At 43.8% G+C, this 16,843-nt stretch overlaps 1 protein-coding gene across 1 annotated transcript in view; it reads left to right on the forward strand.

The window, feature by feature from the left end:
• LOC139383395 (disks large-associated protein 2-like) overlaps nucleotides 1-16,843 on the forward strand; it is a 45,243-nt gene that overhangs the window by 20,500 nt on the left and 7,900 nt on the right. The window contains exons 3-6 of the mRNA XM_071127929.1: nucleotides 1,933-2,001; nucleotides 3,246-3,435; nucleotides 4,538-4,757; nucleotides 12,831-12,890. Coding sequence (XP_070984030.1) covers nucleotides 1,933-2,001; nucleotides 3,246-3,435; nucleotides 4,538-4,757; nucleotides 12,831-12,890 — 539 coding nt within the window. The remainder of the gene's footprint in view (nucleotides 1-1,932; nucleotides 2,002-3,245; nucleotides 3,436-4,537; nucleotides 4,758-12,830; nucleotides 12,891-16,843) is intronic.

Consider the following 16,843-nt stretch of genomic DNA (forward strand, 5'->3'; position numbering starts at 1 on the left):
CGATTACCAGCTGCCTCTAATTGGGAACCATACAAAACACCAACATAGAAATATTGAGCTAGAACACCCCCCTTGTCACTCCCTGACCAACTACACCATAGAGAACCTAGGGCTTTCTATGGTCAGGGTGTGACATTTCCGGTCTGTGTGAATGGTTCTTAAAAACAGTAGTAAATAAGGGTCTGTTTGAAAAGGGGTCATGTAAACATTGCCTTATATATTTTTTGCCATGTACCTGCTATTTATTTCTATCTCCTACTGTATGTTCATGATGGGGATGATGATGATAATGGCTTATCATAATTAGATGCTGATGATTATAATGAATTTATAATGTGGCTTAAACCCATTTGTCTTCCTTATTGTCTCCTGACCCCCTCCTGACCCCTTCCGGGATGAGGCTAAACTTCACTACTCATTATCTTCAGTCCCACTGACAGTAAACAGTCAGACAGTGGTTATTTTCTATTGGGCTTTGCTGTTAGTTCTGGTTGTCTGGGATGCTGTCCTTCCTGTTATAGAGAAGACACATTTCCCAGAAGTTATAATGCCTAGTGTGTGCCTATTGCCCTCATCTGTTCACCCTCAAGGTTTAATGCACTCTCCCCCCCCCCCCCCCCTTTACTCTCCCTCCCTCTTTCTCTGGAGTTGATTCTCCAGCTTTATAACACACTATCTCTCTCCTAGCTGCAGTATTCTCCCTCTCCTTTGCACTCTTACATATGACCTCTCTCTCTCTCTCTCTCTCTCTCTCTCTCTCCCTCTCCCTCTCCCTCTCCCTCTCAAGGTCCCAGTCACAGGGTCCCAGTCACAGCCAGCATGAAAGGCAGGCAGAGAAAGTGAGAAGGGAGGTAGAGATTCACATCGTATCATAGTTTCATAATTGCCACCAATGGGAAGTGCATTAGCAACAGTTAGAGACATTAAAGGCAAATGTGCAGGGGTAAAAAAATGAAGGGTCGCCTTTTTGTGAAGCAGATTGTCTAAGCTCTGTCGACTATACTAGTCATTTCTACGCCGTAGCTGTGGGGATGGGTGAAGTAATGCACATTATCTCCGTCAGTCAATGTGCTGCGTTTTTCATGTGATGTTGTCAGCTAAAAGCTGGAGCTGCTTTCATTGTTCATGGCTGGAACTTTAACTTGTATTTTACTTCCTCAGTTACGCACAATTAATCTGCCGTAGGAAAATTACTTTTTTTTATTTAAGACGAGATCCTCTGTATTTTAACTGAGTGCGTTTTACACTTCATGGGTAAATGAGCCATGGCCTACTTATCATTGCTGATGATCTTCTTAAGACTAATTGTGTTTTTTAATTGTACAACTGTGTGCACCTTACGTTCAAGCTAAAAGTCATCATAATTGGATAATTCCCCCATGATAGTGTGTCTATCTGTGTGTTATACAGACAGACACCGGGCAATAGTTCGGCCCCTAAGCAAGGCAGTTAACCCACTGTTCCCCGGATGTCGAAGACGTGGATGTCGATTAAAGCAGCCCCCCTTCCTGCACCTCTCTGATTCAGAGGGGGTGGAGTTAAATGCGGAAGACAAATTTCAGTTGAATGCTTTCAGTTGTAAAACTGACTAGGTATCCAGCTTTCACTTTCCCAATAACATGAGGTACTGTCTGCCATGAAACACCATTTACTGACACCACTCTGTCAGTATGCACCTTTTACCATCTTCTACATGACCATTAAATACCATTAGTTGCAGTTACGGTGGTCAGTTTGTCCATAAACATGTACTTGTATCACCCTAATGTTTGCGGTACTTTGGTGAACATCACAGGCAAACATTTGATGTCTCCACAGACATACAAATTCAATCAGAATCCATTGATGTTGCACCGTGATCTCAGTCCCACCCGCATCCATTGACTCCCCCCAGCAGTGGACTTAGTAACATTGCTTCTTCTCTGCCCACAGCTCTTACCGGGTGGATAAAATGAACAGTGACGTGCGGAACTACATCACCAATTTTGCTGCAGACTTAAGGTGAGTACAAGCACAGTGTTCTCCCTCTCTTTCTCCAGTGTCCCCCCCCCCCCCCCCCCCCACTGCCATGTTGCGGTGGTCAGGCTGAAAAGCCAGCTGGCACTGAGCCCCGCTGACAGACTCAATATGGACACCTTGTACAGCAAACACTCACTCCTAGTCAATGGCAAGTCAGCCAGGCCAATCTCTTATTTCTCTTGCCATGCCGCCAAGCCATATAGCATCGTAGAACACAACGAAGGCTCTGTCTAACCTACATGGGCTCTTAGCTATATTGTCAGCACGGTTTTGGTTCAGTCTTTAACTGAATGTATCAGTGGTAGCTGGTCTTGACCAGTGACTAATCTCTGTTTTTAATAGTATATTAGTAAGCCTCTGCACCTGAATCCGCTTGTTTCCTAGGCTCATCTCTGGATGTCGTCTCACTCAGGGATAACCTGCCATACAGTGTGTGAATGATTGATATAGTCTATGAACGCTGTATACTGTACATGTATTAGGTCCATCTCTGACAGTTCTTGAGGGAGTGGCAGGATTTTAATCACACTGGCTTTAGTCACACTAAAAACTACACATTTTTCTTCCTTACACAAAGTCTAGAAAACGGCTTACTCGTCCCTGTCTGACATTAGGTGTACTTATTTTGTATTCCTATGCTTTCTCCACCTACCTGTCTTTCCATCTCTTCCTCCATCTGTCTCTTTGCACTTAACATGTCATTTCTGGTTGAAAATGCTAGCAGTTCTAGTCCAACCTCTCTCTGACTCCGTGAGTAAAGGCTATGTTGCCCTTCTGGGGAAGCACATTTAATTGACCTGGCTGACTCTCCTGCTCTCTCAGAAATTCTTGCTCTGCTTGCTAACTAGCTCCTAATTAGCATTTACCTAATCTTCAAGCATTGATTGAATGTTTCAGCACAATGGCAAATCGAATTGCAATTTCGAGGACACTGTTGAGCACAGCAATGGTTTAGTGGGGTGAGGAAGATACACCTCTCCTGTGGAATGCAATGTCATAATCAGTCTCAGTCTGAAGTTCAGTTCGCCCAGAGGATGTCTGCTATGAAGTTAATAACACTTTTTTCCTCCTTTTTAACAACTGTGTCAAATGACTTGTTTATTAGTTAAACTATTAAGCTCATTTCTACGGCACCTTGATGACTATTGTCTTTATTTCTCTCTGTGTTTGTCTCTGTCACTGTCTCTCTCTCTGTCATTTCTCTCTCGTGCTCTCTCTCCATTCAGTCAGAACTACCACTTGCAGGCCTCAAGAGACATGCACCCCCACCAAGCCAGCATGGCACTGGAGCCCTCCACCAACTACAATTCCCAGCAGCCACCTCTCCCAGCAGCCCAGTTCCGCTCCAGGAACCAGAGCTACATGCGGGCGGTCAGCACTCTCAGCCAGGCCAGCTGTGTTAGCCAGGTCAGCCAGGTGAGTCTCTGGGCTATAACAATGATATGTCCAGGATATTGTCATTGTCTTATGTCAGATATCGCGGTGGCCATCTGCCCTGACTCTGGCTCCTGGATTTCGCGTTCTTTCTCTCTTCCTTTATTCAATGCTGTCTTTAACCTCCCTTAGATTCAGGTACTTTGATCTTATACCATGGCATTGTTGAATACTCGTTTCTGATTGGCTAGAAGGGCATTTTAGAATAGACATTACATCCATTTTAATGTGTACAAGCCAAATGGAGTATGTTATGTCTCTGGTTTATATTCATTTAAGATCTAAATCTCTCTCTTAAAGTCGGGGTGTATTGATTTGTCCCAAGTCTTAAAAGCTCAACCTCTCTCCCCCTAATTCCCTGGGTCTATCTCTGCCTCCACGGCACCTTGCTGAGGTTATTACAAGATAATACATCTTTCAATAGAACAGGATCCTTATCTCTGATTTTAAAGATTGCCAAATAGCAATGGCGAGATAGAATCAGACCATTTCATTTTCCCTAAATTGATATCTTATAATCGCAAGATGCATATCTGTCTGAGGATAATAAGATTGCCAAATAATGGTTCTGTCGAGGTCAGGACTCACATTCTCTCAGGGGATCCAGAGGGAACTAACACTCATACAGTATGCTATGCCACTACAGAATGTGACCTTGAATTCCTCCAATCCTTTAAAAATGTCATCATAGATCTAGCTTACAGAATGCATAATGTGAGCTACTGCGGCAAACTGAAGAAACGGAGAAAAACAACAACAAGCAAAGAACATTGTCCTGCTGAGCAACTCATAGGCTTGACATTTCACAAAGTAATTACGTGTCAAGAAAATGTTCAAATTAAACCCGAATTTGAACAATACAATTTTGTTTACCTCTCTGCAGACGCTATCCTTTTCAAACATTTGCTCTCCTGGCAATTAGTTGGCACCCATTTCAAGCAAACACTTTTCTATTAAGTGGAAGAAAAGAGCATAACTCTAAACTTTGTAAACAACCAATTAAGTTTTCCCACGACGGCAAAAACGAAAAGAAAATTGAAAAATGTGAATTGAACCTTTCTCTCCCTGTTGTTCTCTCCTGCAGGTGAGTGAGACAGATATAAACGGTCAGTTTGAGTCAGTCTGTGAGTCGGTGTTCAGTGAGGTGGAATCCCAGGCTGTGGAGGCTCTGGACCTGCCCGGCTGTTTCCGGACACGGAGCCACAGCTACCTGAGGGCCATCCAGGCTGGCTACTCCCAGGATGATGACTGCATCCCCACCTTGACCTCCTCCACTGTCACCTCCACCATCAGGTCCACCACAGGTAAGACCAACAGGGAAGGAGGGGACTGCAGCGCATAGACAGACACCACACATAAAGTATACAGTAGTGTATGGACAATTGATTAAGATGACAGCTTGTATCCAAAGTGGATGATATGTTTAAATAGCCATGCAAAGTAATCCTTATACATACATTTAGACAGTTACCACTTGTAAATATCAAAATGTTGTATCAAGTGAGATTGATGAAGTTAAGAGCATGCACATGAGATTTCTTGTGATGCTCTGCCCTTGAAATGCTTTATGAAATGGCTTCATACGTTTGCATGAGTCACTTTTACATATTTCCTGATTGTTGATATAAAAATGGTATTCAAGTGAAGTTTATGAGTTGCTTTGAGCCAATCCAGCATATTGCATTTTCAATACAGTAATTCATATCTTCATTCATCATTCGTATCAGAGAGTAAAGTTATGAACCCTATTGAAATCATTCTGCAGGTACATGAAATGAACGTTATATCACGAGACCTTTTCAGATTAAGGCAATGATGGATTTTATTCTCCCTTAGGTTTTTCTTTTACTAGATGGATTTGTTCGCCTTGAGCACAATCTGACTCTAAACCTCATTTCATGATAAGCCACAGGTGCTTTGGGTGTGTTCTCAGCTTGACTGACACTCTGGGCAGGGGAAAAAGGGCTGAGATGAACAGTCCTTCAACTCCAGAGTCTTCATGACTGAATGGGTTTACCACAGCTTTATCTACCTGTACTTACAAACCACAAAGTGATGGACACACCTTGTGCTTTGAGTTTTCTCTCCCACAGATTCTACAGTTCAGTTCCTACAGATGTGGTGGGTAATAACTGCGCTGGTCAACAAAATTGAGGTCACAAAAATTAGATATTTTTTTAGTGTGAAATAAAATAAACTGTGAGTGTGACACTGAGTGACTAAAAAGCACTTCAGCAAACGGTCCCCTAAGGTCACCTGCTTCGCCAGAGGAGAAATAGTAGGCATGCTATTGTTTTCCATTCCTGGATCTGCACAAACACAACAAGAAGATCAACGGTTTTTCAGTTGTACCCATTCTTTCTGCCGTGTAGTTCTACCAATGATATATGGGAAGGGTCAGAGAAGGTGTGGCCATCTGGAGAATTGTGCTTTTGATAGACTTTTTCCAGGTTATTTACACTGCTTTCTCAACAAACTAAAACAGCATCTTAAAATGTGTAATTGCAATTTCATGTAATCCATGGTGTGGGGTGTGTCTGATGTCAGGAGTCTTTGGGCGATTGGTTCTCCCCTCTGACTTCAGGTAGATAGGTTATACTGGACGTCATGAAATTCAATAGGGTTCATACTATACTTCCTGATAGAGGCGGGGATGTTCATCTTTGCTTCTTTCCAGTGCACAAAGTTACACCTGTGTCATATGTGGTCAATCCTCCAGAGGTGTTGAATACCATGCATACAGTAGGTTTTAACAGTGTCTTATTCTTTGTCATGTGTTTTTGGGGCTGTCTCTGTGCAGTGAAAAGATGAGAAGCATGCATGATACAGGTTCATTTCAGATTGGGAAGGCAGTGTAAACCATAATCAGAAATATGAGTCAAAATGGGACTATGAACAATTAGTTTATGTTCCTGAATGTTTCCTTGTGTAGCATTGTAGATTCAAGCACATACTGTAATAATGATTTTTAGACACTAAAGATATGGGCCAATTTCAAGTCTTATTTTGACTCATACATTTCTTAACCTAAAAACTGCATGACTTGATTTCTGTGCTTTGTGGCTCTGATAGCACATTTTCTCCAGCTGCTCACACCTGTGGCCTGATGACATACTACACATATTTACGTTTGTCTTCCAGAGGGAAAATATACACAGGAAGCCACTAGCTTACCTGAGTACCAGGCCAGTGTACATCCAGACGTGGCAGGCACAGGCCCATTGGCCCATGACGATCTAGGCTGCCCTATCAGAAGAGACAGACTGTACCGCCAAGAGAGTTTCGGTGCTACAGCCAAACCCCAGTCTGGGCCCCCTGTTTCACCCAGACTGTTCAGGCCCCCTAAAGCTAGCGTCCAGGCCCCAGAGAGGCCCTCACCCAAAGCAATCCAGGCCAGTATCAAGGAGTCGGCACAATTGGCTGCAACCATCAGCATGCAGTGGAAGGAGGAAGTGTCGGCCATGCGTCGTGAGCTGTCTGATCTCAGGAGGGACCTGTGTACTGAGCTCAGGGCCTTCAATAGTAACTTCAACAGCTTCACGCAGCACTACAACACGTGGTCTCCACAGCCTGGGGCGTCTGGGGGAAAAGGGGCTGCTGGGAAACAGACTAAAGTGGCTCAATTGTCAGTAGGGACGCAGGCCAGGAGCAAGGTGCTGGTGAGACAGAGCACGGCGGACGCAGCCGTCAACTGTCCTGAGGAGGGAGAGATGCAGGAGAAGCAGGCCATCGTGAGGCGCCGTCTTCCTAAACAGATCTCAATGGACCCAGCCATTCTAAGGCGCCCGGCATCGCTGTTTGTGGAGGGTTCTATCCCGATCACTCTAGATCCATTACTTGTTGATCCAGTCACCATGATCCAACCAGAATCAGTGCCAGTAAACTCATCAAACACTGTGGTTTTCCCAGAACCACTAGACCAGAACACGAAGAGGCTATCACAACTGATATCTCCTGAGGGAGTCAGCATGAGCTCCTCAGAAGCACAGTCAGTGGATCCAGCCATTGAGGACCCCCTAGATTCAGAGCAGCTGTATCCAAAGGCTTTGCGCTCTCCAGATCCAGTGCCCACAGACGTAGCTAATGTGTACCTTGAAGAAACAGACAAGCTGGACCCAGTTAATCTGAACCCCTCAGATACAGAATCAATTGACTCAGTTAATGTGAAACCCCTAGTCCCAGAACCAAGAATTATGCACCTACCATATCCAGTACCTGTGGTTACTGTGTCCCCACCACAAGAGTCAGACTCCGACTTGTCCGCATCAGATCCAGAATTTGTAGAAGACGATACTGTGCGCCAGCAAAATCCAATGTCTCAAGACCCAGTTGCTGTGTGTCTGCCAGACCCTGAACCATTAGACCCAGGCTCTATAGTCTCAACAGAGCCAGAGAGAAAACCACTGTCCCCTACGAATGTGTACTCATCAGAGAAACTTGATCAACACTCAGTTACCATTTGCCCAACCGTCATAGTTAATCCAGAGAGCCCAACTGATTTAGAACCCCTGGATGTGTGTCTGATCCCACCTGATTCAGAATCACAAGACCTAGCCACTGTCTGCTTTCCAGACCTCCCAGATCCAATCCCCTTAGATTTAGACATATTCTCATCGGAAATAGTAGTGCATGCATATCCAGTCACCATCGACTCGTTTGATGAGTTTGATGACTCTCTGGAGCCAGAATGGCCACCTTGTCCAGAATCAGAGGACCAGGCCACCGATTGCCCATCTGATCCATTTATGGTCCATTTGGACTTAACCACCTTCAATTCCTCAGATGAATCTGATCTGGACTCAGTCTTCTTGGATCCGCCAGAACCTCTGGAGACCGTTAGTGTGAGTTCATCAGATCTCAGCCCAATCGCCATGTACACACCACCAGACCCAGTTTCTCTGAGCCCCCCCAGTCTGGACCAAACCTCTATATACCAAATGGAATCAGTGTCTGTGGACCCAGCTATGGAGTACCGATTAGATCAAATGCACCTACCTACTGAGTTCCCTGAAGATCCAGAACCACAGGACCAAGTTACAATACATTCACCTGGTCTGGTCTCCTTCGAACTGACCAGTCCATTCACCACAGACTCAGTAGACCTGGACTCAGCCACTATGTGCCACCCAGAGCTAGTCATCCTAGGCCTAGATCCACTACTATTATCACAAGACCCAGCTAGCATTAGCTTGTCCCCATTTGAGATGGCACCCATGGAGCCAGAGGATGCCACAGGGGAAGCCACAGATACCTCTGGCATGGATGTCTTTGAGGACCCTGGAGATCCAGAGGGGGAGACAGCTCCTGACAACCCAGGGAAGTCTCACTGTGACCAGGCCTTTCTGTGGGACAGGTGGCAGCAGAAGGCTCCCCAGTGGGAACCACGGTCCATGAAGAGGAGTTCTAGTGTGGAGCTATGGAGTGGGAGATATGAGTACAACAGTGCTGAGATAACATACATGTCTCTGACACTCTGAACAGTAAGAAGAATGTAGCGGTGAATGTATCGGTAGCAGATTACAGCATGGGAACATTTAGTATTGATGTCCAAAGGCGGTGTATTTTCTGGGAATCATGGCCACGTAAAGCTCTGTATGAGTGTTTCCTATTGCATAGGATAACCCCCTGCCCATTAACGTGGTTTGACATTAACTGACTACATTAGTGGCAGCAACCACATAGTTGAATGGAATGTATCATAAGAATGTGATGAACAATCAAAGAAGTTGAATGTACATCAGACTTCGATTGCACTTGGCTTGAACTGATGGACCAAAGCATTCTGAACTGCTGTAAGCATTAGTGAACATTGACGTGAACTGTTCTTACGGTTCTTTAAGAGGACTAGTAATGAATGTATCATTTTTAATCGATGAGTCTGTCGTCTCTCACAAATGGCATTTACCACATGTTTTACCAAAGACTCTGTGAAGCTCTGTGGTAGACTAAATAGACTGCCCTTTGCTTATGGTTCTTGACAATCTTTGCTCTGACTGTGGACACATTGTTTTTCTGTGGATATATTGTTTTTCCATGACATATCTTGAGTTTTCTGTTCAATGTCACTCCGGAATGGAGCAAAGTAAATCTGGGCAGTTATCATATAACCATACATCCCAAAGACTGGCTGTTGGATCACATGAGCGATTGGATTTACTCTATAGGAACAAACGGGAACCTCGGGAATTGACATTGTTCATAAAATCTGATTATAACAGAAGTACTCAGTAGCTGTTTGGACTGTTGGGAATACTTTCACTATATGTTTTGTCCACATGCAGAAACACACCACAGATACATATGCACACACACTTTAAAGACTATTTGAATCCACAAATCACATTACATTCAAAAAGGATTCAAACATTTCAACGGTTTTCTGTATGCATGGACACGTAAAGATACAGAAAGCACCTTGTTCTCCAACAGCTAGGCTGCCCATAACAGCTGAAACAGAGCAGTACCAAGCCAATTGCTTTTCTTTAGTCTTTGGCAGACCTGCAATCTGGAGGCCACAAACTGTAAGCCTATGTACGTGGCCAAGACGGCCAACTATCAGTGCTACTAGCTTGCACCTATATCCAAGGCTGTCCAAGCTGGATACGAGGGGCTGGTATTTAAGAAGGGTGTCACCAAAGGCCTGCTCCATGTGAGCACCTCCATCTGGCCTCCCCTAAAACAACAATATCTGGGGTATTTGGTACACAAGAAAATGCATTATCATCAACATCAAACTAACTTACACAAGAATGTTTAAGGATGTGTGCCGTTGGGTTGTCAGGTGGACAAGGCGGTCATGTCTAGCAATGTACAGGTCCTTGTATGAACAGCAACCATTCGCAAACATGGGTAACAGACTCCCTTGCATTTGACTAGAATACAAAAGAGGTCATGGTTTACAGGGTACCAGAGTGCTAGGACACACACACACACGCACACACACACACACCGTTACTATGCCTATCCCTTGCTTTTGTCAGTCTTGTCCAACACCTACACTGTATACATCAACAGATATTTGACAGAAGCTTCAAAGACATCTGTTGGGATGTTTCCCTTTCAATGTCAACTCCATCCATCCCCAGGTAGCAATGGCATGGAGGTCCTGTCTGTCTGTCTGCCACAGGGGAGTGATGTTGCCGTGTCTCTACTGTCACTGATCATGCTCAGGAACCAAAGACTGAGAATGTCATTCTAACAGCTGCTACTCAAGTCTATCCAAATGTTAATGTTCATCCTTTTGTATACAACAAAATATGTAAATCACCAGATTATTTCTAAGAATTACTGGTGACATTATTGACCCGGACACCCGGGATAGTGACGATGTTAAACTGCATGGTTATGATGTTTCTGAAGACATATTATTTTGACACCTACTGTACTGCGTTTGGTGCTGGGTTGTATATTTTTGTGCCCAGTGTTGGGAACAGATCCCAGAGACTATTGAAAATACAGAATGACATCTCTGCTACCAGCAAGGCAACAGCCAGAGGAAACACGAGACTTCTGTGCTATCTTTATTAAGGAGCTGTGTATGAAATAGCCCATTAAATCATGGGCCCTAACAAAGTACACTGGGAGAAAAAAAAGATTAGATTAGAAATGTATTTGATTAGAAATGTATTTGATTAGAAATGTATTTGAGTCTAAGAAGTGATACTCTGCCCTATTGTTTTGAGCAGAAACTGTGCTAAATTCCTTATTTTCATGTGCTGCCGTTTAGAAAAGTTAGATCAATTGGCTGAATCTGACAAGGTTTTCACAGGAGAGAAGTTAATTAGGTTGTATTGTCACATTCATTTATTTCCTTTCCACTGCATAATACATCAGACTTCCTCTCGCTGTTGCTGCGTTGTTGGATGTTTCATTGGATACAGTGTCATCTAGAAGCAGGCCGAGACGTTATAACATACCAATTGTATGGTGTTCATATTAGGACAGCAACATTTGATGCAACATGAACACACCTCTGACTCATGATTTAATGAGAGAGTCAGTGTAGAGAGCTTCACCTCACAGCGTGTGATCAGCCTAGAATGTTCTTAGTTGTTTTGGATGGGCAATTTTACCCAACATTGATAACTGGAAGTTAAAATGCTCTCCTTTAGTAGTTATTATAATTACTATCACCTACTGCTTACTGTCAAGTTAGGAACGTGAAGAGATTCTTCTTCTTGCTCCCTCATTGCCTACTATGGAGTTCCGTTCGTTGCTTAGCAATCCCCAAAGTGCTCATCAACATGGCAGTGCATGAAGTTATTTTTCTAAGCCCTCCCAGGAAGGTGAGCCATGCTTGCCAATGCCCATACCTTTAACTCCCCATCCATCATTCATTCTTTTCTGTTTAGCCATGCTAAACGCTCAGTTTTCTTACAAGGATGCTAATGCCGTCTAACAGCCAGCCAATGATCTCAGCTGCTTTAGCTTGAGAGTGATGCGTAAATGTCTCAGCGTGATTGCTGGGATTTGCTTCCTCTTTGTACGTCTTCTCATAGCCTCTTACTGACCCTATTACAGTTTCCAGGGTCAACTAGGGTCATATATTGTATAAGAACATATCTTTCATTTCACATTTAAATCATTTGAAATGTACAGTGTACTGTACATCTGATTGCTAGTTAAAAACGATCATCAAGGAACCAAATCTTTAGTCAGCTAATTATTAGCCAAAAGCCTTATCTTCTGAGTGCATATTTCTATGGATAGATGGCCACAAATGTCACCATTCTTTTCACTGTGTGAATATACAGGTAACTTCCAAAATAAAGGAAACACTTGAGTAAATGAAGGATACAAAGGGATATTGAAAGCATGTGCTTCCACACAGGTGTGGTTCCTAAATGAATTAAGCAATTAACATCCTATCATGCTTAGTGTGTGTGTGTGTGTGTGTGTGTGTGTGTGTGTGTGTGTGTGTGTGCGCGCGCGTCTCAGATCTAAACCCAATTGAACACTTATGGAGATCTGGAGCGGCACCTGAGACAGCGTTTTCCACCACCATCAACATAACACCAAATTATGGAATTTCTTGTGGAAGAATGGTGTTGCATCCCTCCAATAGAGTTCCAGACACTTGTATAATCTATGCCAAGGTGCACTGAAGCTGTTCTGGCAGCTTGTGGTGGCCCAACACCCTATTAAGACGCTTTGTGTTGGTGTTTCCTTTATTTTGTCAGGTACCTGTATTTTACTGTTGAAGGAAAAAGTATTCTGCTGCTTCCTCACAATCCAATCATGGTGTTTGAATTGATACATTATCCTTGATTTATCTGCCACTTACAGTATGTAGCTGTTTTTCTGCATAGTGTACTGTGATTGGTGCATGTTCTGGGCACTAGGCAGGATGTTGAATGTGATTGGCTGGCTTGTTTCAGGGATCCAGTTCCGCCTTCCCTCTACCTGCACCATTGACCGGACGACCCACGAAACCCCAGGTAAACCTCCTGTCCGAGCCAATCGCTGGTGATGAATCATATTTTTTGAACCAGCGTCATTATTATTTATTCATGAAATACAGTTCAAATGCTGTGAAAGAGCAGTCCCACCCTCACACGGGCTTATCAAATCCATCAAGACAACACACAGCAACACCACCACATTGTTTTACTGCTGAGACCCAGCGACTATCTCTGTGTTCCTGTTTGGTCACTCCTGGCTGTTTTCTCCTTGAGCATCTCTCTACCTTATTGATTCATCAGGCACAAGCCTTGATCTCAAAGGTAGATTGAAAAACGACAGTGGAATGTAAAATGATCCCGCACCCACTCCTCTTCTACGCCGTTATCCTCTCCCCCTCCTGAAATGGGCTGAGGGAGTGAGAGAAGTCGTGAGTGCTCTATCGATGACGCTATCGATGACGAACGCTTTCCGGACATTGGCCCACATAACTGATGGTCTGTCGGTTATGAGCCCCCTTGCCTCCCTCCCTCTGCCCCTCCCTTCAACCAGACACCCCTCATGCCCCCTCTCTCTCTACCTAGGTCCAGCCAGGACTGCAGCAACCCACCTCACACACACACACACACACACACACACACACACACACACACACACACACACACACACCCTTCTCCTCTGTACAGGCCAAGGTTTCTATGTTTATTTCCTTGGCCCTTACTGAACCATATGGCGGGCAGAGCACTTTGTCAAGTCATTTTGTTTTAAAGGATGGAGTTCAGGCAAGGATATTTATATCAGCCACCGTGGCAGATGGTGTGCTGTCAGCTATGGAGTGACAGAGAGGAAGTCACTGGTGTATGGCACACTTCTCTCTTCTGTCCTGTCCTGTCCTGTCCTCCTCTCTCTCTCTCTCTCTCTCTCTCTCTCTCTCTCTCTCTCTCTCTCTGCTCTCTGCTCTCTGCTCTCCATGCTCTCTCGCTCTCTCGCTCTCTCGGCCTCTCGCCTCTCGCTCTCTCTCTCTCTCTCTCTCTCTCTCTCTCTGCTCTAGGCACTCGCTTCGTGCTCTCTCTCTGCTCTAGGCACTCGCTTTGTGCTCTCTCTCTGCTCTCTCTCTCTCTAGGCACTCACTTCATGCTCTCTCTGCTCTCTCTCTCTAGGCACTCACTTCGTGCTCTCTCTCTCTGCTCTCTCTCTCTAGGCACTCACTTCGTGCTCTCTCTCTCTCCCCCTCCCCTCTCTCTGAAGTAGTTTTAGTTAGTGTCTGAGGTAGTTCTCATCTTAGTTTTTGTTTTGTTTATTTGGGCTGGGACACTCTTGACAGTGATGATAATAGAGTTCTCCATCCATCTACTTCCCAGATAATTTACATATCCTTAAAAGCCTGTGAAATAACGCACTGTTTTCTGAGAGTGATCAATTTAATCTGGAAGAAATGCTCTTAATGACAAGTCCCTCGCTCTCTCTACTATTAGCATACAATTCAGACCTGATAAATTGCGATTCCCTAACGGAGACTGAGCACTTGAATCACACTCATTGTGTCTCAAATTAATTAAACTGGATGTGTGTGTGTGTGTGTGTGTGTGTGTGTGTGTGTGTGTGTGTGTGTGTGTGTGTGTGTGTGTGTGTGTGTGGGGGGGGGGGGGGGGGGTGTTTAAGCACAAAACGGTTCAGCATGATGAATTTGTAATGCTTTTGTAAGTTTTCCATAAGAAATTCTTTTGAGTTTTAAGAAAATATTTAAAGAAAAAACAGTTACTTTTGTTCTATTCAGAAAGCACAGTTTACCACTTAAGTCAGCAGCATTCTTGTCAGCACAATGTTCTTGTTTAGTGTGAAGAAAATGTGTCCATGTTGTTGTCATGGAGATGAAGAGCAGGTTCTCTCTCTGGTTAGTTATTGTGTGATTTAAAGGTATAGTAAACCACCTGTCTGCCTGGTATGGTTGCCATTGTAGTTATGACCTTTAGGTCCTAAGATACTTCTTTCCTTTGACAAGCAGCTCACAGGCTTTTCTGCATTTCAATATTCATTTGAAATCATTTGTTCTTGTTGAATTATTATTATTATTTGTTGTATTTGTGTACATGCCTCAAACTGTGCCTGGACGTGAAGGGACAGCCTAAATGCTAAGTAACACTGCCAAGATGGGGGCAAGAGTTATGAGTCCCCATTGCATGACTTGCTTTGTAATAATGTGTTTATTTTGGTCCTTCTGCTGAATCATCTCTCTCTTTCTCTCTTTCTCGCTTTCTTTCACTCTCTTCCTCACCCTCTCTTTCTATCTCTCTTGTTCTCTCGCTTTCCCTCCATGTCTATCTCTTTTTTAAAAAATCTGTTCTTTGTTACACTCTCTCTCTCTACTGACTCATCTTGGTGACCTCTTTGAGATAATTTTGTGAATGGGAAACTAAGTGCTTACCTACTGTATAATTCAGGGTGTTCCTCATTCCCTCTCTGAGAGTTCTGATGAGCCAAGACCACTTTGATCATTAGATGTTCTTTAAATGGACAAACTGTTTGTATTGGGCTGCTCCTACAAAGCTCTCTTTTAAAGAAGAGGACACATCAAACCCAAAGTAATTTATTAGTCCAGCAGTCCATCTCTGTGGATGTAAAACCATATTCTCTTAGAATCCGTTGCTCATCAAGTACATGTAAGGAGAAGGGCTGTCAACCCTCCACAGTGAATAGCACTCAGTGGCCTTTCCTCTCTCTGATCGTCAACAGCAAAGCCCTACAGTACCTCACCTACTTCAACTACCACATATTCATATACAGTTGAAGTTGGAAGTTTACACACCTTAGCCAAAAACATTTAAACTCATTTTATCACAATTCCTGACATTTAATCCACATAAAAAATCCCTGTCTTAGGTCAGTTAGGATCACCACTTTATTTTAAGAATGTGAAATGTCAGAATAATAGTAGAGAGAATGATTTATTTCAGCTTTTATTACTTTCATCACATTCCCAGTGGGTCAGAAGTTTACATACACTCAATTAGTATTTGGTAGCATTGCCTTTAATTTGTTTAACTTGGGTCAAACGTTTTGGGTAGCCTTCCACAAGCTTCCCACAATAAGTTGGGTGAATGTTGGCCCATTCCTCCTGACAGAGCTGGTGTAACTGAGTCAGGTTTGTAGACCTCCTTGCTCGCACATGCTTTTTCAGTTCTGCCCACACATTTTTCAAAAGGTTTGAGGTCAGGGCTTTGTGATGGCCACTCCAATACCTTGACTTTGTTGTCCTTAAGCCATTTTGCCACAACTTTGGAAGTATGCTTGGGGTCATTATCCATTTGGAAGACCCATTTGCCACCAAGCTTTAACTGATGTCTTGAGATGTTGCTTCAATATACCCACATACTTTTCCATCCTCATGATGCCATCTATTTTGTGACATGCACCAGTCCCTCCTGCAGCAAAGAACCCCCACAACATGATGCTGCCACTCCCGTGCTTCACGGTGCACCAGTCCTCCAAACATAACGATGGTCATTATGGCCAAACAGTTCTATTTTTGTTTAATCTGACCAGAGGACATTTCTCCAAAAAGTACGATCTTTGTCCTCATGTGCAGTTGCATACCGTAATCTGGCTTTTTTTTATGTCAGTTTTGGAGCAGTGGCTTATTCCTTGCTGAGCAGCCTTTCAGGTTATGTCGATATAGGACTCGTTTGACTGTGGATGTAGAGACTTTTGTTTTTTCCAGAATCTTCACAAGGTCCTTTGTTGTTGTTCTGGGATTGACTTGCACTGTTCGCACCAAAGTACGTTCATCTCTAGGAGACAGAACGCGTCGCCTTCCTGAACGGTATGATGGCTGCGTGGTCCCATGGTGTTTATACTTGCGTACTATTGTTTGTACAGATGAACGTGGTACCTTCAGGCATTTGGAAATTGCTCCCAAGGATGAACCAGACTTGTGGAGGTCTACAGTTGTTTTTCTGAAGTCTTGGCTGATTTCTTTTGATTTTCCCATGAT

Source organism: Oncorhynchus clarkii, chromosome 25, assembly GCF_045791955.1.
Source record: "Oncorhynchus clarkii lewisi isolate Uvic-CL-2024 chromosome 25, UVic_Ocla_1.0, whole genome shotgun sequence".
NCBI classification, from domain to species: Eukaryota; Metazoa; Chordata; class Actinopteri; order Salmoniformes; family Salmonidae; genus Oncorhynchus; species Oncorhynchus clarkii.